The sequence below is a fragment of the Mchenga conophoros genome, linkage group LG7 (assembly GCF_057382185.1).
Source record: "Mchenga conophoros isolate Kocher_MC1m ecotype Shallow Benthic linkage group LG7, M_conophoros_male_GT1.1, whole genome shotgun sequence".
NCBI lineage: Eukaryota > Metazoa > Chordata > Actinopteri > Cichliformes > Cichlidae > Mchenga > Mchenga conophoros.
The window spans coordinates 51078563-51102619 of NC_140532.1; the positions used below are offsets into that span (position 1 = coordinate 51078563).

The 24057-nt window shown below is 40.3% G+C and overlaps 5 protein-coding genes and 4 non-coding genes across 9 annotated transcripts; 1 reads left to right on the top strand and 8 right to left on the bottom strand.

The window, feature by feature from the left end:
• Nucleotides 1–950: 950 nt before the first annotated feature.
• spout1 (SPOUT domain containing methyltransferase 1) lies at nucleotides 951–4355 on the bottom strand. The gene is made up of 12 exons (XM_085280027.1): nucleotides 4234–4355; nucleotides 4103–4142; nucleotides 3062–3175; nucleotides 2825–2984; nucleotides 2639–2728; nucleotides 2502–2551; nucleotides 2227–2357; nucleotides 2047–2119; nucleotides 1854–1952; nucleotides 1636–1738; nucleotides 1338–1485; nucleotides 951–1224 (listed from the first exon to the last, which is right to left on the bottom strand). Exons 1-12 carry the CDS (start codon nucleotides 4279–4281, stop codon nucleotides 1141–1143), a joined length of 1140 nt encoding a protein of 379 aa, XP_085136153.1. The 5' UTR covers nucleotides 4282–4355; the 3' UTR covers nucleotides 951–1140.
• Nucleotides 4356–5307: 952 nt separating this feature from the next.
• On the bottom strand, nucleotides 5308–11334 carry kyat1 (kynurenine aminotransferase 1). The gene is made up of 13 exons (XM_085280028.1): nucleotides 11056–11334; nucleotides 10919–10977; nucleotides 9040–9187; nucleotides 8761–8910; nucleotides 8543–8629; nucleotides 8291–8413; nucleotides 8005–8125; nucleotides 7846–7922; nucleotides 7674–7763; nucleotides 7313–7499; nucleotides 7150–7226; nucleotides 6544–6630; nucleotides 5308–6455 (listed from the first exon to the last, which is right to left on the bottom strand). Exons 1-13 carry the CDS (start codon nucleotides 11125–11127, stop codon nucleotides 6396–6398), a joined length of 1338 nt encoding a protein of 445 aa, XP_085136154.1. The 5' UTR covers nucleotides 11128–11334; the 3' UTR covers nucleotides 5308–6395.
• A 310-nt stretch (nucleotides 11335–11644) lies between these two features.
• Nucleotides 11645–14875, bottom strand: surf6 (surfeit 6). The gene is made up of 4 exons (XM_085280029.1): nucleotides 14644–14875; nucleotides 13029–13232; nucleotides 12858–12940; nucleotides 11645–12706 (listed from the first exon to the last, which is right to left on the bottom strand). Exons 1-4 carry the CDS (start codon nucleotides 14732–14734, stop codon nucleotides 12017–12019), a joined length of 1068 nt encoding a protein of 355 aa, XP_085136155.1. The 5' UTR covers nucleotides 14735–14875; the 3' UTR covers nucleotides 11645–12016.
• On the top strand, nucleotides 14871–18258 carry surf1 (SURF1 cytochrome c oxidase assembly factor). Its single transcript, XM_085280031.1, has 9 exons — nucleotides 14871–15044; nucleotides 15162–15222; nucleotides 15594–15718; nucleotides 15829–15911; nucleotides 16093–16284; nucleotides 16384–16456; nucleotides 17601–17763; nucleotides 17903–17984; nucleotides 18079–18258. The coding sequence occupies exons 1-9, from the start codon at nucleotides 14982–14984 to the stop codon at nucleotides 18137–18139; spliced, it is 903 nt and encodes a 300-aa protein (XP_085136157.1). The 5' UTR covers nucleotides 14871–14981; the 3' UTR covers nucleotides 18140–18258.
• A 582-nt stretch (nucleotides 18259–18840) lies between these two features.
• rpl7a (ribosomal protein L7a) lies at nucleotides 18841–22117 on the bottom strand. The gene is made up of 8 exons (XM_085280032.1): nucleotides 22084–22117; nucleotides 21057–21177; nucleotides 20702–20851; nucleotides 20315–20455; nucleotides 19860–19939; nucleotides 19457–19587; nucleotides 19078–19147; nucleotides 18841–18984 (listed from the first exon to the last, which is right to left on the bottom strand). Exons 1-8 carry the CDS (start codon nucleotides 22084–22086, stop codon nucleotides 18880–18882), a joined length of 801 nt encoding a protein of 266 aa, XP_085136158.1. The 5' UTR covers nucleotides 22087–22117; the 3' UTR covers nucleotides 18841–18879.
• Nucleotides 19723–19799, bottom strand: LOC146571069 (small nucleolar RNA SNORD36). The gene has a single exon (XR_014893455.1). It is a non-coding gene; the product is annotated as a small nucleolar RNA SNORD36 (small nucleolar RNA).
• Nucleotides 20026–20098, bottom strand: LOC146571070 (small nucleolar RNA SNORD36). Its single transcript, XR_014893466.1, has one exon. It is a non-coding gene; the product is annotated as a small nucleolar RNA SNORD36 (small nucleolar RNA).
• LOC146571071 (small nucleolar RNA SNORD24) lies at nucleotides 20549–20620 on the bottom strand. Its single transcript, XR_014893475.1, has one exon. It is a non-coding gene; the product is annotated as a small nucleolar RNA SNORD24 (small nucleolar RNA).
• On the bottom strand, nucleotides 20929–21002 carry LOC146571072 (small nucleolar RNA SNORD24). The gene has a single exon (XR_014893474.1). It is a non-coding gene; the product is annotated as a small nucleolar RNA SNORD24 (small nucleolar RNA).
• Nucleotides 22118–24057: the final 1940 nt, after the last annotated feature.

Consider the following 24057-nt stretch of genomic DNA (forward strand, 5'->3'; position numbering starts at 1 on the left):
GCCTATCCATAACACTGTTCTTTTGGAGGCGATGGAGGTCCGTTATAGTCATTTGTACCTTGCTCAGGAGTACCTCAGGATAGCCGTTCAGTGGATTCGAACCTCCAACTTTCAATCATGGGGTGACCACTCTACCTACTGAACTAACCCTGCCCCCGGAATTGTGTCCACCCCCAGTGGACCCACTAATTGTGTGGCATTTAAACCTTTTTAACTCAATGTCACGCTACATGCAGCTTTAGTTCAATTCATCCACAGTATGCATCGCAGTCGTGGTATGGATACGTTTTTCGATCTTTGGCCTGGACCAGATAAAGTCAACTTTCAGTTTCATTCAGGTCCCATTTTTTAAAACTGTTATAATAAACTTGTAAGTAGAAATATTTTACTACAGGAACATCACGCTCAGTTTACATTGTTGGGTGTATATAGCCTGCTTTGATATCAAGTATGTCGAACCAGCGAAAGATGTTTAAACAACATGTTTTAAAGACACATTTAATCCCATTTAATATTGAAATTTGTGCAAGTTTAAAAAGAAAATGTCATTTTCTTTACTACACAATAAAAACAAATTTTTCTGTAGTAAAAACCACAAATCTGTCAGCACATAAATGTGGTAAATTACAGAAATGGGCCTGCTAGTTCACTGCCTAAAAAAAATCTCCCCCAGTGGACCCACTGTAAATAAATACAAAATTCTATATAGAGAGGTTTTTCACTATGGTTTAATAACTATTGGTTGTCTGTTACTTAATTATTTAGGAGTAGTGTGAATTGCAATGTTGGAGGTCTATATCATTAGGAAACCCTTTAAAATCTATGAAAATACAGTTGAAAGTTCAAAATCTGTTAATAAACAGTTTGTTCCCATTTGTTTGTCCATGATGGTCTCTGCACTGTTTTTCATGAAATAGATTTGTACTGCTGACACAAAACACACCAGTTCATGCATCTGAATAGTATTTATGGTTCAATATGTGCAATTTCTTGAAGCAACGGGGATAATAAACATCAGACAACATTAGCAGATCTATTGCTGACTGCATTCAATGCAAAAATTGGGTGAAATATTCTTACAGAAGGCAATGCTAAATGCTCCAGATCTGGACATTAAAACATTTTTGTGTTATTGTATCCTCAACTCTCTAATGAAGCACTACTGCTGGAAACGGCAGCTGTGATCTTCGGCCGCAGGGCCGCCATGGAAATTAAGATGGCCTCCTGGTGACAGGAAGAAGGAAACAAATAAAAACACAGTCAAGCTGCAAAAGTGTTTATTATGGTTTATAATTTGAAAAATGCTTTTCAAACAAATTTTGAATAACTGGTCTCACCTCGGTACGAATGGTCCTGCTGCCCTGACCGGGGCAAGTGTTGAGGTAAAGGTCAAATAAAACACTGGGGTCAGTTACATCCAGCTTTTGGTCGGCATCTAAACTGGCCTCCAATCCCTGAAGACCTCCAAAAACGACCAAGAGATGTCTGCACAGTTAAAAAATAAATAAATAAAACAACCTCCGAGAGGATGTATTCAGAGACACTTGTTCTACCGCCCTAATGCTTACCAAATTTAACATATTCTGAATGTTAAGTTTGCACGCTAACGGTTAAAGGCCGCTTCAAGCAACTTACTTGAATGGCGTCAGTGATGCCTGGTCCACATTGCTGCCTCTTTCTGATGTACCAATAGTCAAATCATATCCTCCTTTAAAGGGGCTTTCAGTAAAAACTGCACCTGCAGGAACGGGAAATAGACAAGAGTGTGGATAAAGCAGTGGTTGGCAGTAGTCGTTGACACAGACTGCAAATGAATGCAAAGCACAATGTTGAGAGTTAAATGGGAAACCTACTGAGACAAGATGCCAGACGAACACTGTAGCCCCAATAATAACCACCTTCAGTCCTGGGCACGTGAGGAGCCACGACAACACCTTTATATGCTTTGCCTTCTGCAGACAGTTTCACAGATAGATGGACCCAAACTTAACTGATGTGCTAAAAAAAAATAAAAAAGAACCTTGAGATTCTGGTGAAGAAAAGTACCTGGATTTTGTGTCTTGCTGAGCCGTACTGTGACTCGTAGTCCAGGCTGCAGCTGCTTATCAATCTGAACTTCCTGTGGGACCAGGAAAGTGAACATCGTTCAGTTTATATTCTTAGATAATTACCAATAAATAAAGAGTACACTAACAACAGCTGTGCTCCCAGTGCAGAATAGCTCACCTTTCTCATTCCACAGTCGACAAACGACCCTTTATTGTGTTTGGTAGGCCTGTCGACCACGACGCCTTCCCTGTAGTCAGATTCCTCGTCTATCCTCATGTGGTGAGGACTGTCTAGAGGGTTAAGCAAACCTACCAGAGAGAGAGGGAGAAAAAGATTCCTGATTGATGATCATGAAAATCATGAAATATTTCACACCGTATTTAATTTCAGACTCATCACAAGAACAGCTGTTTATCAGGTTGTTGTTTTTCTTCCATTTGTTACTAAGTTACCTGCGTACTGTAAATCTTGATGCTTTGGGAAGAAGGCCTTGCGCAGATATCTGATGGAGAAGAAAAGCTGGACTATCAAAAGAGATAAAATGTACTGATCAAATCAATAATGGTGATCTGATTTTCTCCAAACTTACTGTGGACATTCTAGATACTGAAGTATTCTGGCAAGTTGAATGCAACCGTGTCCCCTCTTCCCAACACCGCTAAACTCGCCCTCCACACTCCTGTGAAACACAAACAAAAAGCAAACTCCTTTCCATTAGCTGTCATGTGGGTCAAGGCATATTTAATCTGCAAGTGGGCACTCTATGAAAACGTACTTGACATCTTCCCCTCGTTCATCAAACACTACGATCTCATCAACAGAGAAAACAACGCAGGCGCGGGCGATCTGTCCGGCCAGGTACGTGCGAAGTTCAGGAGACTGAGCATTATCCAGGATAGACCCCGGCAGAGCCAGACTCACCGTGTAAGCCCGACCTGAGAGAAAAACAGATTAGTAATTATAGCACTCATCACCTATTACATAGGAAAAATCAACAGTATAATGTTGTTACCTTTTTTGCTCTGGCTCAGTTCAGTTTCTGCTTTCTCAGGAGCCTCTTGCTGTTTCTGTTTTTCTAGTCGATTGATCAGCTTGGCCTCTTTCCTTTGCTTCTTAGCCTCCTTTACTGGTATTCAGGAAGAATCATTGACGTTTACAAAAAAAAAAGAGCTCATTTCTAAATAATCACTGTGAATACCTAAATCTTAATTATCTGGACAGAAGTACTGGGCCACCTATAGGTTACATTTACATGACCTACTTGGTCATGGAAGCTCCCAGCACAGTGCTTACGCTGATGTTAATGGTTTGAAACTTTACAGTTACTTGGTCAGTGGTGTTGTTTTACACAGTATGCACCTCAGCACCTGGTGACCCCACTCTGTAGCTTTAAAAGTGAGTTGCTGTGGTTCCTAAATGCTCCCACTTTGCAATAACACCACTCACAGCTGACCCTCTAGGAGGGAAGAGATCTAGGAAGTCTTTAAAACATCCTGTTCTTTCACAAATGTTTGCAAAAACGGGTTGGTTATTTACACTTTTGGCAATGGTGCTGAATAAATGGCCCAACAGTTTTGTCCATAATGTATATATAAATACAGAATATATGTTTCCACTATAATTGTATATTGTAAAACAAAGTATTTTGATTAATAGTTAAGACGAACATGCTACATTTTATATTGTGTTTTAATAAACTCCCTCTTCCGGTTTTCGACTGCTGAGCAGACTTACATTGTTATGTGCTTTTTTTATCAATAAAGAAATCTGCATTAAGCATGTTGTCAATACATGACAAACCTTAAAATGGATATGCACATTAATTCTCACAAAAATAAAGTTTTTTCTTTCTTTCTTTTTCTGTTTTAATGTCCAAAACAGCCGTATAGTATTGGCAGGGATGCAGCTAAAAAAATGCAGCAACCCCGGTTCGAATCCGGGTCACGGCATTGTGAAACAATGTCACGGCAGATGAGTTTCTTTTCGACTATGTAAGAAAAATATGTGGCTAAAAACCTGTTAGCTACATGCAGCTAGTTAGCTGTTTACTCACTTTCCGCTTTCCTTTTCTTCCAGTCCACCTTCTCGACTGGCTGCAAACACGAACAAAGGACAGAAAAGGGGTGTAAATAAAGACACGCATCAGTGGTTTTGTTTGTTTTAAGTGTCAAACAGTAACAATACCTGAGAAGACCCAAGATTGGGTCGCTTCACTGCAAAGCTAGAAGACATATTCAAGCGTCGATGTACCAACACGTGAACAGTCTTTACTTCCAGGTCATGTTCTGCGTTGCCCGCAAAGCACTTCCGGGAAGTTAACCACGTGACGATCCAGTTGTGCTTCTCATGCTACAGTCACTGCCTACAACCGCCTTAATTTTGACCTTATATAAATTATTATAAAACACCACTCTCTGTACAAATAATATATATTTTAAAAATATATAAAACATTTAAAATGATAAAATATTAGGTCATTTCCCGTGGGGGTAAAAAAGTAAAAATTTACATCCATAAATTTGTAATTCTTAGCAACTAATGGTGTCTTAAATTTGACTGATTCTAGCTATTTAAATAAGCTGTTATTAAAACTGCTATTAAATATAAACTGGATCAAAAAGCATCTCAGAAATCTCATATCTTCATTTGGAGCTACATTATTCAGAAATTCCCAATTAACCTCTCCACTTTCCATAAACAAGTACTTTTCCCCCTTTATAAGTCAGCTGTTCAACAATGTTAGTTAATTTTGCAGGTACAGAGCGTTCCGAAACAGATACAACATACCGATAATCCCAGAGGAGATCCGTATTGATTTTGATGCCAAGTCATCTGGTTTGTCACTGTTTGTTGGAAACAACCATAGCTCAGATGCTATTTTCTTCATTTATACATGTGTGTAAACTTGCTTGTAATAAATAGAAGCCACGGTATTAAAAACACTTATTTCTGTAACGGCAAGGTGCAGCCCAAATTACTGTGGCATGTGCAAAGTCCAGCATGATGCCGTGTCTTTGAAGAAACAATTTAAGAATGTGTCTTTAGGCACAAAATCAGCATAAATACCAAAGGTAACACAGTGCATACAAACCTTATTGAAGATGACAAACACTTTACAGTGCAAAAACATGTATATTATAAAATTGTAAGTGCTTTATGCTGATATTAATATAAAGTTCAAAAATGGGTAGATAACTGGTTTTATGGCTTTACATTCAGGAGGCACCCTTAACCACAAAACAAGAAGTGAGACACTGATATCTTTGAAATACATTTTTAATGAACTGACAAATTAATAGCCGTGTCACAGTATGCCACCATTATTATTTTGAATTAATACTGCTCTATGTGCTACCCCTCCTGACATCATTATTATTAGTAGTAATAGTAGTGGTATTATCATCATCATCATCTGAAAGCACACATACAACTCTTTCTACCCTTATCTAGCACTTCTTGTTTCTTGTGCTAATGTCAGATTTTCACACCAAAGTCCTTTGATGTAAAATGAATAACAGCCTTTAAAATGATGGCAGTTACATCCAATCAATAGAAAAATCTACTCGCAGAAAACAGAATTCCCATTTTTAGTGCAACACTCATACGCCTCAATTCTTAATGCAAAAAATGAGACCTTCTATTAGTGAATGTATTTCATTGTATAAATCCTTACCAACAGTTGTTGGTTTAATTCCAGCCAGAGACAGAAAATGGATTGTTTTATTCATCCAGTATAAAGCACTGCCAAATGAAGCAAGTGGAAGTACCAGCTTTGGTGCCCACTTGTGGTGGGAGAGTGGCTGTTACAGAGTGAATGGGTGGCTCATGTTCCCAGTCTTCCTCAGCCAATGGCTCATGTGAGAACAATTAATATTAGCAATCATAAAGTGATCAGGAATATATTGACTCTTCTCATCACTGATGATTAAATTAGGCTGATTATTTGTGACTAATACATTAAGCCTGGTTCAGCAATACTCACATCCATCTAGAAATGACTACAAAATAAAAATTCTCTCTAAACAAATTCCTTTATCTGGCAGGAGTGCAACATAAGTGTTGATGAGGTTACTGAGCACAGAGCACTTATTTTACCAGTTTAATGGATGCTTTTATTCAGTGATTTCATTACTTCAAAGTAAGGGCAAATATCCCTGGAGGTAAACTGTGATGTAGAGGTATATTGTTAACTTAAAAATATTTACTGAAAAATACTTCCTCAGTGATTGCTCAAGTGCAAGTGGATGCTCTGTCCGTGCACCTTTAACTGGATCAGGTCAACACCTGAGTTTAAGCAGACTGGAAGAATCTGGGTGGACGGATAAAGCCTCACATCAGTGGTAAGTTTACTCTTTCTGACTCCACTTTCTCAAGATGGCCTCTGCAGCATCCAGCGTGGAGTCCTCCTGTGAGGAGAAAGCAGAGACAGAAAGACTGACAAACAGGAAGTTGTTTCTTGAGATGTACCACTTCAGTAAGAAAGGTCAGGTTTACCTTAACAAAACAGAATCGGATGTACTTGTCAAACTCCTTGCTGTGCTCTGGACTGTAGAACGCAGAGACGGGGATTGTTGCTAAACCCTGCAGATAGAAAAGGCAGGAAAAAACAACAAAGAAAACTCAAAATCTGTGGCAATGGATCAGATTTTGACCACTTAGCATCAATTGTCTCCAATCGATGCTGAAAGTTTGTCCTGTTCATCATCAGTTTCCTTACATGGGGGCATCTATCCCCAACAGTTTTCTAGAATTCGCCAAGCTCAGGGAGCATTCATCAAAAAGTATGCAACTCTTTATGTCTCTGTTACCCACCCTTCAGATATGTACCACGCACTTTAATCGCTGGTCTAAGCAGAAGGACTTGATTGGTTATGTCTCATTAATGTGGTGTAGGTTTACATTTGAGAGTTTGAATCTTCAGTACTGTTTTTCACCTTTCAGGATTTTTTTTTTTTTTAACCTCGATCTTCGCTCCATCTTCTCTATCCACCCTCCACCCTTGATCATCTTAAGGATGACCTTACAACATGTGCCCAGATCAATCATTTTATATCCCCACATTTACTCCAAACAAACGTCAATAAAACCTTACATTTTTACCTTTTCTTTAATGAGCCATTTAACAAATCTGAAGTCATACAATTCATCCTTTGTGCTCAGGTCATTCAGGTCCACCTCTGTTTGAGGAAAAAAGACAAAAAGGTAAATACTGATTTCAGATGATGAAAGATGCATAAAACAAAGATGACTGTTCATCACTCACTGACTGAGGAGATGTCTGTGACCATGAAGTAGCCTCCCTCTGGCATGATAGGCTGCAGCCCCACGCTCTCCAGACACGAGGCCAGCTTCTTTCTTTTGTGGTGCAGCATCGTGGGAAGCTGCTGGAAGTAGCTCTCAGGAGTCCCAAACAGCTCATATTCCCGTTCAAATCCATGAGCGACTGCCTCCTGGTGGTAAGGAAGAAGGATGGAGAGAGTTTTAAAATTTAACCTGATCAAGCAATTCTGATTAGATAAAGCACAAGAAGAAAGAAACAAAACAAAATTGATCTGCTCAAATAGCTATAATTTCACAGCCCTACTAAAGTAGTACTAATATTAATTTAGAAAGTATGCATTTACTTGAGCGGCTGTTGCGCAGTGATAAACAGAGTTCTGATGGATGGTTTTCATGTATTTGATGATATTTCCAGAGCCGATGGCCCAGCCAACCTGAAAAATATGAGTAAAAAAACAAATCAGATCACACTAACAACGTGTTGCAAAGACAATGACCCTACAGACTGTGTGTTACCTTCCAGCCAGTAGCACTAAATGTCTTTCCGGCACTGCCGACAGTTACAGTTCTTTCCCACATGCCAGGAAGGCTGGCTGCCAAAGAATAGGAAAAACAAACATTAGATGACACGTCGGCACTGTCGCTAGCTAGTTTGTGTGTAATCTGCTATCCCACCTATCTTTATGTGCTTGGCTCCATCATACGTGAGCCATTCATACACCTCGTCACTGAAGCACAGCAGATTGTGCTTAATACACAGATCGGCAATCATTTGGAGCTCTTCTGTCTTGTAAACCTGTAACACACACGGATGCATGTTTGTATCCGAGAGTAAAGTCGATATATTAAATGAAAACATAGAAAATGGCAAGAAAATAAAATCCCATTAGTTGAAAATTCCACAACCCAAATCAGACTTATGTGCACGGTAACGGCCTCGTGAGGGCATAATTAATCTTACCTTGCCTAATGGGTTGTTGGGAGTGTTGATAACAATGGCTTTAGTGCGAGGAGTAATTTTACTGGCCAGCTCGTCAGCAGAAAGAACCCAGTCTCCACTTGATAGGATAGCACTGCCCTCTCTCTGTTGCAAATGGGAAAACACAAAAGAGAAGAAATATGTACAGGATCCATACATTGAGGATCCTAAATTGAAAAGAAAATGTGAAATTATCAGTTTCTATTCTATTTTTTAGAAACATGAACCACTCACTGGTCTCAGAGGAACATAAACTGCCTTTCCTCCAGCCATCACCACCATGGGCTGGTAGCAGTCAAAGAACGGTTCGATAATGATGACCTGAAACGTAAATTACTTTTTTAAGAGAGAGAAAAAACCCAACTCTCAGTTCTTTATATTTTCACTTGAACGTTGATCACTAGTTTCTTGTTTTTTGACAGCACTACTTATCACTTTGTTGATTTCTGTACCTCATCCCCTTCATCAATCAGACCCTGGAAAGCGCAGAAGAGGGCCTGATAAGCACCAACGGTCACCAGGATATCTTCGAGAGGGTCGATGTCCTGTACAACAATCCTACTAAAGAATTTAGCCAAACTTTTAACAAGAGGGGGGTGACCCTGAGGAAAGAATATAATAAAAAAGCCATTCATTATTTGCTCTGCAACTATTTCAATTTCATCTGTCCTTTTAATCCCTCAGAAAAATGACTGAAATCGGGTCCCCCTTTGGGATGCCTTTGTGCTTACAAAAGCTCGGGTGTACTGGTGCATTTGAGGTCCTCCGTTGATGGCCTTGCAGAAGGCCTCCTGGATAAACTGCGGAGGGGAGAAGTCGGGAAATCCCTGGCCGAGGTTCACTGCTTTGTAATCTGCTGCGAGCTGTGTGAACTCAACCCTGTGGGCGTGAGGTGAGTGAGACAAAGCAATGATGTTACGAGATGTGTCAGTAAGAATGAAACAATCAGAGGGTTTGTTCCATTTCAATTCATCTCAGTTAAGAAGATTGTTGATTTCAAGCATCCATCATTCTATTTTAGCTTGAGTTACACTTCTGAGAATCTATATTTTAGAGTGGTAGCATCTTTACCCTAAAATATTTGAAGGACCAAGTTTAATTAGTTTTCTAGACTTGTGAATCAAAAAATGACTCCTTAAAAATGACAGGGATCTGACATTTTTTTTAATAAGTCCTATTAAAACGTGTATCATACATAAGTATTTAATGCACATTCTTTTTGTGATAGTTGCCATTATATTCTGCAGAAATCTGCTTGGCTTGTGACAGACACATTTGCACTTGACCCACGATGACAGACTTGGGTAAAAGTTAAACACTAAACTATGAAAGTGTTCAATGCTGACCTTTGTAAACAAGACGCAATCAAAATGTGGAAGTGTCTCAGTATTTGAGACGGAGACCAAGGGTTAAAAATGCAGTGCAGTCCTTCATGAAGTCACACATCTGATCACTCGGGGCCCATCTGAGCAAACTGTAATTTACTAGCTCAACCATTAAGCCTAGGGCTGGGGACAACTACATTTATCCAAGGGCCAGAATTTTTCTCAGGAGACACTGTGAGTAGCTCTCATAAAATAAAATAAAAATAGTATCATAGGTAATATATTATTTAATTATGCTAATTATCTATTTCTAAATTTACGTTATTCCTTATCCCTTGTCACTGTTAATACTTGCATTACTTGAACTGGAGCAAGCCACTAAAGGGCGATTGTGATACACTATTTTAGGTTTCATATTTGTGAAGCTTTCAAGATAATCATCGCCTACACATGCAATGTACTTGTACATTGTGGAGTCTGGGAATCTGCAATTTGTGTTTGCATCTTTTCACTGAATTTGTTTACCCGCTCTTTAATTGTTTGTCGTTTTAGCTGTGTTTGGTGGTCATAGAAATGGTTTTATAGCTTGGTGACATAAAACGTGCACATGAAACACTACAAGAAATGTTAAATGAGAGATACTACTTATTAGGCTATTCCTGTATTCAGTCATATTCTAGGGGCTGGGTGAACAGCTCTGGTGGGCTAAATGTGGCAATATTTCAATAATTAAAAATATGCAAAACCTTAATTAAATAAAACACCTGACTTTTTCTGCTGTCTATAATGACATATATGGATTCCACTATGAAGCACATTTTTATTAGTTTGTGACACTTTAAAAAAAAAAAAAAAAGAAAGTGGCTCAGCTCCAAACTGTGCGACCTTGCTCTCAACCAATCAGATGTAGGTGATACATCCGATTGGTGGAGGTAGGAGGCAGGTCATAAGCAACAAACTGGTAGAGTTTTATTTTTATTTTTCTTCTTTTTTCAGTTAAACAATTTGTTTAGGAGAAGGCAGAAAGCAGGTCAGCTTAATTCAGTTCAGTGAAATATGCTGACAAAAACATTTCTCTTTCTGTTTCTGTTCTTCTTCTTCTTTTAACCATAAATCGCCCAATGAGCAGGTACCTGAATGCAACTTTAAACGTGCTCAGCAACTGCAGACTCTGTTGTGAAATATTACTTTGCTGTTATAGTTAAAATATTACACATATGATACTTTACCTTTGGTTGAGTAATCATCCCCCCAAAAACACGGACATTTCAGTGTATTTACTCACCAGACATTCTTATCCACCCCGTCTGTCCTGCGTGCGTGAAGTCGCCTGGACATTATGACCTGAAGCAACAAAACAAGCTTTAAAATACGCGGTCATGCTGGAGACCTCTGTCTTCAGTTTAACGGAGCTGTGCCTACCTTATGATTGTTTTTAACTGAACTCTGCCGAAGTAGGACCAAACTTGCTGCAATGTTCCTGATTATTCCCATTAATAAATGATCACAGCCTCACAGGAGCAGACGACATTTAATGTTGTCACTGAGTCCCTGCAGAAGGAAAAAAAATATCTGTAGACGTTTCTGTTCACCTGAAAGTCCAGGGTTGCTGTTGTTTGGGACCAGTGCGAGTTGATAACGAAGGCCCCAGCAACTCCCCTTCAGCCTCCTTGTGTTTTGATATCTACTTCCTGTGTGGGCGTGGCGAGATATTACAATTAGAAACGTCACGGACAACAGACAAACACGGGCCCAAAACTCAAGCCGCGGTTCAGCTCTGTTGACGTATATGTCATCAACTAACCATATGCTAGTTTTTATTTTTTTAAATACTGTTTTAAAAAGTAGCCGTGAATTTAGGAGAAATATTCCTGAACGTTTCATTTCCTGCAGTTGCTTTTTTTTTTTTTTTTTCCGGAGAGGACTCAGGTAATCCTCCAGCAGCCTCAGGACTGACTTTTATCACTGCCAGTGACAAAGTAGTCCGAAAAAAAAGTTAAACCACAGTCATTAATCTTTTTATAGTTCAAATTAAAAAAATTACATCGATAAAATTAAAAAATATATTTAATGAGTTGGCGCTCATTGGCGTTTGGCCTGAGAGAAAACCAGGCTTACTTGGCTGTATTTGTGCTATGCAAATGTTTTGCTAACCAGCGTCTTTTTGGTCAACAGGCACACACACAAACACACACACAGAGCCTGTTAATTTGAATTATATTCATTATCATGTTCATAATACCATTTTATTGACCATGAAACAGGGTATTTCTCCTGGGCATTAGGGTCAGGCAATATCTGCACAAGGAGAACATTTATTATCATGTGAATATCACAGTGCCATACAGAAACTGAAACAAGATGCAAGTTGTCTTTCCTTCGACTAAACTGTGGCTTTTTTCAAGTCCTCAGGCAGCACCCGGCCCTTCTTCCGCGCCCTGTCCTTCTTCTTCTCTGCCCTGACTTGCTTGCGTTTCCGCAGGTTCTTTTGCCTCTTGTCCTGCCGCTGCTGCATCTTTTCTAGGACGTGCTCGCTCCGCTGCTCCCATTTCTTCTTTTTCTGAGTGCGCCTCTTCTCCTTCTTCTTCAGCGACTCGCGCAGCATCTCCTCGTTGTCCTTGATTTTGATGCCCTCTGCCTTGTAGAGCATGTTGGTCCACATGATCTTCTTTTCCATCTCGCAGGCCTTCTCCTCGTCTTTCTCTCTCAGCTGTTCCAGCTTGGCTTTGCGAGCCTCCACGCGGCTGAGCAGCTGCTTGTAGTTCTTCCCCGTCAGAGGAGTTATCTGGCCTTTTATCCCCTGTTTCTTGATCTTCTTTTTTTGTTTCTTGTCTATATAACCCTCGTCCACCGTCTCAACCTTGTTGAAGACCAGAGCAGTCTCATTTCTTTTGCTCGAGGCAGGGACGTGCTCCTCTTCCTGTTTTACCTCTAACGGCTGTTCTTTCCCACTTTTTTCAGCCAGTTTCTTCATCAGAAATTCTTTTCTTTTCCTCTTCTTGCGCTCCCGCTCCAGCTTTCGCTTTGCTCGCTTCGCCTGGACAGCTTCTGATAATGCATCCTTTGGAGTTCCCTGATAAAAGACAGGTTAACATGGTTAAGCTTCAACAATAATTCTAGGGCACCCAGCGGTGACATCACTTCCTGTTTTAGATGATCCTCAGTACCCCTCCCCCCCTACAGTCTCTGTCTTTCATACTGTGCCATCTCTGAAAACTGCATACCTGTCCTCTGGACTCTTCAATCTTTTCATGGAGCCTTTTGCGTAATACATCGACTGTAGTGAAGCTGGAGTCTACACTTCCTCCTTAAAGAAAAAGAAAATAAGCATTAAATGAGACCCAGTTATGTAAAGAGAAAAACCTCCACACAGGACCAGCGTAGGCTTGGTATACCTTGATGCTTCTGGTGTGCAGCTCCATTTGCGGCCTCAGTGTTGGACCCGTTTGGTTTCACGGCAGCTTTGATTTTCTGTGCTGCTGGAGAGGGTGAAGGCTTCTGTTGGGGTTTGGGAGTCTTGCCATCTGTGGCCTCATCTTTCTTTTTGCATTTTTTCTTCTTCTTTGGAGGACCAGTGTCACTTTTAGCTTTGAAATGAACTGTACACACACAAACACAATGCACATATTGACGATTGCATGTATATAATGTGTCACTGCAGTTCTACAACATTGCTATTACAGTTACTAGCCTAGGGCCTGCAACATGTTCAGATAACGTCAGCTAACTGGAGAAAAGAGGATTTGAAATTTTCTGTTGGTAAACTCATGATCAGCTTGTTTCCTCATTTTTCATGAGAAAAAAAAACCCAGTCACAGCTGATTTGGTGGGTGACTCTTCTCTTATAAAAGCAATCCTATTAGCAGTAAAACACCTGCCAGTCAGTTTATCTCATGACTTCTTAATATGAAAAAAACCTGTCCTGGCATAATGTGATCAAAGGATGTATGTCTACAAGTTATGAGCTCTTTGGTTTAAAAGTAGTCCACCTGGAGGTCTAGTGTGCACATACTTGTACAATGAGACATTTTTAAGCCATTTTGCCATATTGTCACTTTTATTGCATAGATTTTTCTCTATAATTTTAAATCTGAGTCCTAGACAACAACCATGCATTAGCCCCAGCTGATGGACTTGAAGAGGACATTAAAGAAGTGTAATGGGAACTACTGTTGAATCTCAGTTGTCTGCGTCTGCAATGGAATATAACCAAGTCTTTAAGTTGGGTGCACAGCCTGTCAGAGCATCTCAAGGGAGGAAACACAACACTAGGTTGTAGACTTAAGAAATCTACTGCTTAGGAAGACTGCAGAAGTATTTAAGACTTTATTTATATTTTAAATTAAGTTTATGTGTCTATTTACTTTGAGCATTTAAAAGGGGGATTTGTGTAAAACTTCTGTGGCACCTAAATAGTTACTGCATTACTTTTGTTAAAGCCCTTGAATAAAAGTTGAGCCTCTGCACTTGCCTGATTGATTTAAAGTCAACAGTGTACAGAGGAAAAACTACAAAAACAACAAAAAAGTAGCATTGTCCAAAAACCTATGGAGCCAACTTTAAAAGACATAAAAAGGTCATTTACAATATTAGTTCCCACCGAGTTATAAATTAATCTTGTTATCTACAACTTCCCACATAAATGAAATCAGTGAAAAGGAGAAAATTGATACCTTTAGAAATTTAGATAAATAAATGACAAAAAACTCATTTTTTAAATCAGTTTTGGGGACAAAAAAAGTATTTTAAGAGAAATAGCAGATTATTTTTCTGACATGCTATCAGTTTGGTAACTTTAATGAACAAGGGGCGCATAAAGCCATCAGATTAAACACTGTAGCGCCTCCTGTGGTACAAAGTAGGTAAAACGTGAAACCGTGGCACAAGGTTTGATGACACTTGCTGAGTTTTACGTAGTTTTTCCACAATAAATAACACCTAAATGTTAAAGTCTGCACTACAGCTTCAATTTTACCATGTAAACAAACCCAAGCATTTAGCTAACATTACCGAACGGTCTCTTCCTGGACTCCTGGTCTCGTTGAGAAAACACTTTACTTGCAAGTTTCTGAATGTACGAATCCTTTGAGGCGAGATCCATGTCGACAAGTGAAACGGGCTCCCACCTTTAATCCGGATAAAACACACACACGATATTTACCGATAAAAACATCAACACGTTCACATACGCACGTGTGTAAAAATTTAAAGGGGCGGGGCGTCCCCAATCCGGAAGTAGTAACACCAGAAGTGGTCCCCCTCCAAGCAGAAACTTGTCAGTTATGTAGTTGTAATGTAGCCGGTTGTCTCGTCCATTTTCATCCATTTCCACGTTGTTTTGATTCAGAATGGTCTCTCTGACATCTCTGCTGACTTACTCCCGGAGGCTGCTGCCGACACTAAAAACACAGGTGCGTTAGTTTTCGCAGTTTTTCGTCTCAAACAAAAAAAAAACGTCAAAGTCATTTTCATCGCCGAGTGAACGACTTGCAAAAATGCTGAGTTTATTTTATACATTTGTATTTCAGAATCATGCATTTTACACCAAGAGGTCTTTCTTCTTGCCAGGAGCCTTCAAACGTGTAGACGGTACAAACTAAACTTGTCAACAATTACACCACCTTTAGATAATTAGCGAATAAAGTCACTGTTACATATTTTTTCCACTTAAAAAAAAAGACTAGAAAATAAATCTGTTTTGTATCTGTTATATGGTATTTTGTCTTTAATGGTGAAATTAGGTAAAAAAGTAATTACTACGTAATAATATAAGAAAATCAACAAAACCTGTTCGGTTTACATTAATGTCTGTCTGCATGGCTGCTGAAATAATCTTTGTGTATAATTTTTTTGGGTAGCATATATACGTTATTCCATTATATTATTTGTAACTGTTATGTCAATATGCTGTTCGATTCTCCAAGGAATCCACCTTTCACTATTATTCTTTACATATCCAGGCAGGTTCCTTGGCTTTGGACGACAGTCCAGCTCCACAGCAGCCACAGCTGCAGAGAAAGACTCTTTTCTTAAATGGTTCCTGCTGCTCATCCCTGCCACCACCTTTGGCCTCGGCACATGGCAGGTACCACTTATTTGTTGATTGTTATTGCTTTTTTAAATACACACAATGCAGTTACGTCTTTCTGGTTGTTGTTGGGTGTACTCCAGTGTCTTCATTGCCTTCATCTGTAGGTGAAAAGGCGTCAGTGGAAATTGAAGCTGATTGATGACCTGACCCGACTCACTACGGCAGAACCCATTCCTCTTCCTCTTGAGTAAGTGGCAGAGAGTGGCTAGGTCCTGTATCTATGACAGAAAATATGAAAAAGTATAACAGGTGCTCTTTAACACTTCATGTAATATCTTAATGTGCAGAAGTTGAATAAGCTGCGTTTTTTACATATGTGAATCATTAAGGCACAGATTTACATACCATTTTCCCGCCTTGCATTCTAGTCCTTATGAGGTTAATAACCTCGAGTACAGAAGAGTCAAGGTACGTGGACGTTACGATCACTCCCAAGAGCTATACATTATGCCCCGCTCACCAGTCGACCCAGAGAGAGAGGCCAGAGAAGCAGGAAGGCTCTCTTCAAGTGCAGAGACCGGCGCTAATGTCATCACCCCATTCCACTGTACCGACCTCGGGTAAGGAGCCAGATAAAACATCTCACCATAGCAATATCTGTACATTGATTGATACATCGCTGCTCTCAACACTGATTTATACTGTCTGTGTCACTGAAGCATCACAATCCTGGTGAACAGAGGATTCGTGCCAAGGCAGAAAATAAGACCAGAGACCAGGATGAAGGGACAGGTGAGGGGAAGACATCAGATGCTGGGTAAACACAGAGGTTTTACACCAGGCTGGAGTGTTAAGTCTTTGAGATTTGTTAATTGCACAAAGACTAACTTATTCTTCAAGACTAATAAGACTAACTTATAAGTCTAATAGGTTTGTCACAAGCTATGTTAGAACTAAGACTACAGTTCAGTTCTTAGGTTTTACATACCACGACATAATAATAAAATAAAAAATAAAAAAGTCATCTTGTTGACAGCAAGTCTTAACGGCTAAATACAACTTCAGATGAACAACAACATGACACATCACACCATGTAATTATTTACTGAACAAAAACTAAGCCAAAATGCAGAAGCAGCATGTGTAAAAATGATCTACACCCTGATAAATAAGTGCACTTGATTCATTGATCATAAGCAAGTATGAGCACCTCAGTAAAAGTAGAGGTTTTGGTAGTTCGCTGGTCTGGAGCATTTATGTGTGTGTTAACAGAATACCAAAGAGATAACAGCAATGATCCCTTGCCTATCTGGGAAGGGTTAAAGGACCATTTCCAAACAATTTGAAATCCATCATTGTACGTTGAGAAAGATTATTTACAAATGGAAAACACTGAAGAGTTTCCAGTCTTCCCAGGAGTGGAAGTCCTGGCAAAACACCTCAAGGCCAGACTGTGCAATGCTTAGAGAAATTGCAAAAAACCCAGTAGCTACATGCCAGACTTTGCAGGCCCCAGTTAGCGTGTTAATGTTAAACATGTTAAACAGCACAAAGAAAAATAATGAACAAGTATGGCTTACTTTGTTCACAGATAACCTATTTTGGAGCACAAGTTACTATGTTGATCCACCTTGGTAAGAAGCGAACCATCCCTGAAGTTACCTGGTCAAGACAAATCCCACGTCCTGGTATAGGCCTGGGGTGTTTCCAGTTTTGAAAACCTCTTTATGCACTGAGAATTCATCTTCAATTAGGCCCCAACTCCCTTTAGTAATTGAATAGTTTAAATATGCCTGTGAAAGTGCCTCGAAGACCCATTTATTGTCATGTTACTCCTACAGAACTGACTTACACCGCTTGACTGTTCGCTAAACTACTAACACCACCTTTGTGTTGTTGTAAACACTTGAATCACTGAAATGCTGCCTTTATGCAGGTGGAGGATGAGGTGGAGTTGGTGGGAGTGGTCAGACTGACAGAGAATCGTAAACCCTTTGTACCAAACAATGACGTGGAGAGAAACCGCTGGCATTACCGTGACCTGGAAGCGATGGCACAAGTCACTGGAGCCACACCCATCTTCATTGATGCCGACTTTGGTATGTTTAGTGCTCTTTGACGCAGTGACTTTACATTAAGATTAAACCTCTGCAATCCTCCATGTATGCTGTTTATCTCACTCACATCAACAGAAACACTTCAATTTGAAAGTAATTAAAAGTTTTGTGTCTCACGCAGGTAGCACTATTCCTGGTGGGCCAATAGGTGGACAGACCAGGGTCACACTGAGGAATGAACACATGCAGTACATAATAACATGGTGAGTGTTTTGTTTTGGACTGCTGTACATCTGTTACACTCATGTGTCAAGGTGCATTTGATTGATAAAATGCAGAATTACTTTTTTCTTCTAGGTATGGTTTGTGTGCAGCTACTTCCTACATGTGGTATGCAAAGTTCATCAAGAGGATTTAAAGCAATAAAATTATTTTACTTGGTACTTGAATGATGGGTTTGTGCTTAACTTGTAGCTCCAGCCTGGTACATATATTATGTAAATAGCTTCATGTGTAAATAAAGTACTCAAGATCGGGGATTCTGTCATTTACCTTGTATGTACTATGTGCCAATAATAACCGTTGGGGAAAGAAAAAAAAAAAAAAGCGCCTCGTGTCCTGTAAATTATGTGGTTTTGACAAAGCATCTTATGTTAAATTTAAGCCAGTTTTTCTGTTTTTTTTTTTTTTTTTTTTTTTAAAAACAGGTTAACTTTACTGCTGGATGATACTAAATATAAGTAATTTCAGTGCGATCAGATTCAGTAACTCCAGTTACAGAAACTTAGACCATCAATACGTCTTCACTTACAGGAATTGAAAGGCAGAGTTCATGATATTTTTCACCTTTCAAGTTGTGGTTTCTCAGTTATTAAAGAAAAAAAACTATCCCGATTTCAAGCAATTTGTCAGATAATGCCCAAGATTATGATCTTGATTTAAACTGTGACACTTCAGGATTCGGCATGGGAAACCTAAAAATGTCAGTTCCACCCTTATTATAACAATCAGAATTTAAAATGCTCCCATGTTTACGTTTCCTGCTGTCACTGTGTTGACACCTGCAATCTGATTCTAACATTTCTATCATTTTAGTTTGAAAATTAAACAACAGAAGTCTTCTTCTTTTAGGGCATACATTTTTTTATTCCAAACAATTTAACCAAGCTTGGTTGCAAGTTCCTTGGCCTTTGCCTTCTCCAGCTTAGTGATGCGGGCTGTGGATTTGGGACCCATGATGTTACCTCCCCAGTGACGGCGGATCTGGAAAATGAGATTGCGAACAGTTAAAATTTGTACAATTTGTTTTAGGATTTGTGAAATGTAAACACTGCTAACTGAGTAATGGCTATTCACCTCCTCGTATCTGTCATTGTAGTTGGTCTTGATGGCTTCCACGAGCTTAGCAAGTGCACCTTTGTCCTCACTAGGAGTAGGGGGAAAAAGAAAAAAAAAAAGAGAGAAAAGATGGTCAATGCAGTACCGACACTTGTATTCAGATGACTAAATTTTCCTGTCTGAAAAGTCACTTCAAATTTATACATATTGTGGTCCCTGATTAAAAAGTCAACTGCTGTAGAAAATAATCCAAGCAAATTTGAAGATGTGAACTAAGATCTCACTCCAGAGGAAGTATCGAATCTTTTCTCCAGCCAGTTATTGAACACGTACTAAAAATCATTTGCCAAACTTCACTGTCACACTTGGGCACAGTTCAGTGTATGTTCATACTCACGGGTTAATCTGTGTGAAGGCAAATGAAGTGCATGTCTTTCTGTGCACCAGTCTGCCCAGTCTAGCCTTCCCCTTCACGATGCAGTAAGGGACACCCATCTTGCGGCACAGAGCAGGCAGGAAGACCACGAGCTAGAAATTCAGGGGAGCCACAGGAAGTATTAACATTTCAGGAAGCAAAAAATTTTGAGTTTATCCATGGAGTGTGGCAACCATATTGCCTTTTACAAAAATTAATAAATGATAACTTGTTTTTCATTTGTGGTCTGTGCTCAGGGTTAAAAAGCTCGTATGTTTTGATCCACACAGAGGATTCAGGTGAAGAAATTCAGACATCATTGCCAGAGACCACTTTTTACACTAAACTGAACCCAACATGCATTCACATATTACACCAATCTCACCTCAATAGGATCCACATCATGGGCAATGACGACCAGCTGGGCCTTCTTGCTCTCCACCAGAGAGGTGACGGTGTTCACACCTGCAGAGAGCGAAAACCAAAAGGCAGAAATTAAAATGTTTGATCCACCAACTTAATCCAGAAAAACTTTTCATTATTTTTTGGCCAACGCTCAGGGTTAAAAAGCTCAAAAACCATCACAGCAAGTTTCAGGTGAAGAAATTCTGGTCATCACTGCATTGAGGCCAAGTCAGATGAGGCTGAACTAACAAGAACACAAAATAGGTTCTAATGCACAGTTTAAGACTGTTTAGGAGCAAACCTACAATTCCAGCAGCACTCCTGAAATACATAAGACCGAGCTGCCAACTAGGCCAGCACAAGTCTTAAACTTTAATACATTTTTACTAAACTGTGGAGCTTAACAAAGACAGGACTTTGTTCAATCAAACTCACCTGCACGGATAATGGGAGGCCTCTTTGTTGGGGCATCTCCCTTTCCAGCAGCCTTCTGCTCAGCACGAGCCAGCAGCCTCTGCTTCTTCTCCTGCTTGGTCTCGGGCCTGTACTTGTGAGCCAGCTTGAACAGCTGAGTGGCTGCGGAAGAAACCAATTAAAATTAAAAATGTAAACACTGAAATTTGGGCAACAAGTTTGGCTTACTACAAAGCTACCATGATTACAAACACATGCATCAGTGATCTTGGTGGAAATCGTCCGCATAACTGGTCAGATAGCAAATACTCTTTCACATCACTTGCACAGTGAAACAGTCCTTCTTAGAACCCACATGACAACTCTGACATACTGCCATACAGAAGAAAACCACTTGCTTGTACTTACCAGTCTGGCGGTCCAGAGCCTGGGTGAACTGGTTGATCGCAGGGGGAACCTTCAGACGCTTGTAGAGGATGGAGCGCTGCCTCTGCAGGCGGACGTAACGAGGCCATTTCACAAAGCGTGTCAAATCACGCTTGGGCTGAATATCCTGGCCTGTGGTAAAGCACAACAAATTCATCATTATCTACCATTAAACAGAAACTTTCTCTTAATTTAATGTTAATATAATGTGCATCAGCGATCTTGGTGGGAATATTGTCATCAGTGGTATTAAGATAGCAAATATTCTTTTACATCATCTGCACCTGTATGACCACTAGCTTATGCCCCCAATAAAGTGGCACCTGCAGATACTCACCGATGCCAAAGTTCTTGGGCCTCTTCTCGAACAGGGGGTTGACTACTTTCTTGGCCTCATGCTTCTTGGCCACTGAAGGGGCTGGTGCCACCTTCTTCCCCTTAGCCTTCTTTCCCTTAGGCTGTGGAAAAGGGAACAGTGTGTTACAGAAGCATAAACACAAGCAACTTTAACCTAACATGACTATTAACTTGTAAACATGTTACTCCGCATGTAAACTTACAACACTGCTCTACCTTTCCCAACCGTGTCAGGGAGTTGCTTAGCCTAGCTTTAGCAACTACCCTTGTCAATTTCCCACAAAATAATTTTTAAATCTAGCAAAAATACAATCAAAAGACCACTTTAGTTCTTTTTAGAGCTGTAATGCAAAAAGCAAGAAATAAACCCCAAAAGCCAGAGAATGACTTCAGAGCTCAACTAATCTCCATGCTGCTACACCAACACCTAAGGGACGTCATACACACTGAACTAAAGACCGATTCAGGATGATAACGTATCAATGAAAACGTAGGTAAAACTTGCGTGTTTGTGAATACATTCAATAAACGACAGAAACACAACTAATGTGAGGCCAAAAGGAAGGTTAATACCGACCCACGCTCAGGCCCATTCCCTAATGCTAGTCAGTAAACTAGCAGGGCACACAAACTTGTACCCCGGTAGTATTGTACTTCTACTTTACAAAATACATACAACCGTCTGGAAAATTAAAAAGAAAAACACAAAAATTTAATAAAAACAAAACAAAAACGAGCTTCTAAAACAAGCATGTTCATCGCCTTTAGCTTCAGCACTCCACAGGCAGCCACAGCACTGTTAGCACCGGTTACACATCGACCAACATAACCTACGTTTTTCGCAAAAACAACACAGCATCAAAGCACAATATTAACATCACGGCCCTACACAAAGTTCAAAGACTTAAATGGCACTTTCTACAGTATAAAAATATAAATGTATGAAAGGATGCAAACAGATACAACAGATAACATATTTCCCCCAGAAGGAACAGCTATGTACCCACCATGTCGGTTCAGGCAGAAAGGAAGACCGGGGCATGCTGGGTAGCGTAAATACCGCGAGGCTTGCTGCGTGTTACGTGGCTTCCAAAAGTGCCGATCTGAAGTCAGATTTTACAGCTACCTGCCAGTTCAAGCTTTGTTTCTTAAAAAACGGAATACTGACTCGGAATCTGTGTTACACTGACGTATCAATGATTGGGATTTATTTTAATTTTCTTTGCCGCACTGATAAAACATATTATTCTAAACATTTATATGAATGAAAAATTAACATTAACGTTTTGTTTTAAAAGCATAGGATTTTTTATGACGTAGTAACGTCATACCACACATTTCTAGTTTAGTTTCACTTTATTTTAAAAACGAAAACTTAAAAAGTAGAAGAAAATAAACAGTAATAATTGATTTAACTTTATTTTATTGATCATAGTAATTCTGTACTGCAGTTTATGACCATTTAGTTTGTTTAATACTATTTGACAAGCATAAAATAGTATTTTGCCAACAATATGATTCCCAAAACTTGGCATGGTGTGCAAAAACTGAGGAAATCAGACCAGTAGTTGTGTTCTGTGTATTTACCGATATCTAAAAGTTTTCCTTTGAACTTAGCAGCCAGGGTTTTAGATTAAACCCTGAGGGTGTGCCATGTCTGTCCAGCATCCTGCCACCTGATCCAACTGACCACCACACAGCTTGTTGCTGTTCAACCGCCTGTGGCTGGCACGCCACCACCTGTTCAACCGCCTGCGGCTGCCATGCCACCACCTACTCAACCGCCTGCAGCTGCCACACCACCAACTACCTACGGCTGCCACGCTGCCATCTGCTCATGCCTGCAGCTGCCATGCTGCCACCTGCTCAACCGCCTGTGGCCTCTACACTGCTTTCAGGCCCAGCCGCATCTCTGCCTGAGCCAGAGGTCAGCATGCCGGAAGGACCTGCTCTGCCCAAGCCAGAGGTTCTGTGGGCTGTCTGGACTTGCCATGCCCACGCCAGAGGTCTGTTCTTTGTGGGGACCTATTCGACCTACCATAGCCTGAGCTGCTCAGCCACAGTTGGCAGCTCCATCATATCGCTGGTCATCTGCCATGCCACGCCGCCACTGGACCTGTGGTCGGCATCAGAACTTTTTCTCTGCCACTGCCAGATCTGCAGCAGGCCACCAGAACAATTTCTCCACCGCTGCAGGACCCGGGTCTCATGTGTTGCTTTGGGTTTAATGAATATTGTGATTCAATAAAAGGACTAGCTGTTACAATCCCTGATATTGCATTGCTTCTAATGGAGAAAGTCTTGAGGGATGGCTACTATGAGGAAAGGCAGCCTGGAAGCTTTACCAGCAGGACACATCATCAGTTGTGTGCTTTAACTTCACAGGGTGTTTCGGCCTTTTATCACAAGACACCATCGGCTCAGGCAGGCCCACCACAGGGCATGTGTCTTACATCCTCCCACAGTACCATCAGCTCAATGACATAAGCAAGTTTTTGAGAGTTAGGCCAAAAGACAAGGTCTGGTCACAAATGAGGTGTAACAATTTCTGTGGGGAAAATTAGTCTCTCATCCAAGTCAGCTTGCATCTGCCAATCCCTGGCGACCTTCAGCGGTCCCAGATCCGGGGGTTGAAGAGCTAGTTCTTAACTTGACCTACTCCCGGACAAATACCGATGCTCCTCTTGGTTTGTGAAAGGTTGGGTGTTAATGGATTCCCTTTTGTACTCAACTTTTTCAGCTAGACACCCGAGGACCTGGTTGTGTCTCCATGTGTACCTGCCTTGAGTAAGGCTAGTCCTACAACAAACCAAAATGTTCTTGGTGTTGCTGGGTGTGCACACAGGGGGCAGGATGGGTCCTTTCCAAACCAAAGCTGCAGATTTATGGGGAAAGGCAGCACATCATATGTGGCTCAGATGATGAAACTTAGCCTATTACACTCCATTCTGCAGATTTCACTCCATTGAGTTTCCTCTTTT

Excerpts from the sequence above, each read along its gene's own strand:
- surf6 (XM_085280029.1), bottom strand. The coding sequence starts at position 14,734 with ATGGATCTCGCCTCAAAGGATTCGTACATTCAGAAACTTGCAAGTAAA. Across the intron at positions 12,941-13,028 it reads TGCACACCAGAAGCATCAAG|GAGGAAGTGTAGACTCCAGC; the intron begins GTATACCAAGCC and ends TTTTTCTTTAAG. Across the intron at positions 12,707-12,857 it reads TTGAAGAGTCCAGAGGACAG|GGAACTCCAAAGGATGCATT; the intron begins GTATGCAGTTTT and ends GTCTTTTATCAG.
- surf1 (XM_085280031.1), top strand. The coding sequence starts at position 14,982 with ATGGTCTCTCTGACATCTCTGCTGACTTACTCCCGGAGGCTGCTGCCG. Across the intron at positions 15,045-15,161 it reads TGCCGACACTAAAAACACAG|AATCATGCATTTTACACCAA; the intron begins GTGCGTTAGTTT and ends TTTGTATTTCAG. Across the intron at positions 15,912-16,092 it reads CCCATTCCTCTTCCTCTTGA|TCCTTATGAGGTTAATAACC; the intron begins GTAAGTGGCAGA and ends CTTGCATTCTAG.
- kyat1 (XM_085280028.1), bottom strand. The coding sequence starts at position 11,127 with ATGGGAATAATCAGGAACATTGCAGCAAGTTTGGTCCTACTTCGGCAG. Across the intron at positions 8,126-8,290 it reads CCAACAACCCATTAGGCAAG|GTTTACAAGACAGAAGAGCT; the intron begins GTAAGATTAATT and ends TGTGTGTTACAG. Across the intron at positions 7,764-7,845 it reads TTAGTGCTACTGGCTGGAAG|GTTGGCTGGGCCATCGGCTC; the intron begins GTAACACACAGT and ends CATATTTTTCAG.
- rpl7a (XM_085280032.1), bottom strand. Across the intron at positions 19,940-20,314 it reads GCCTCCCATTATCCGTGCAG|GTGTGAACACCGTCACCTCT; the intron begins GTGAGTTTGATT and ends CGCTCTCTGCAG. Across the intron at positions 18,985-19,077 it reads ACAATGACAGATACGAGGAG|ATCCGCCGTCACTGGGGAGG; the intron begins GTGAATAGCCAT and ends CTCATTTTCCAG.
- spout1 (XM_085280027.1), bottom strand. The coding sequence starts at position 4,281 with ATGTCTTCTAGCTTTGCAGTGAAGCGACCCAATCTTGGGTCTTCTCAG. Across the intron at positions 2,552-2,638 it reads CAGTATCTAGAATGTCCACA|ATATCTGCGCAAGGCCTTCT; the intron begins GTAAGTTTGGAG and ends CTTCTCCATCAG. Across the intron at positions 2,358-2,501 it reads TCAAGATTTACAGTACGCAG|GTTTGCTTAACCCTCTAGAC; the intron begins GTAACTTAGTAA and ends TCTCTCTGGTAG.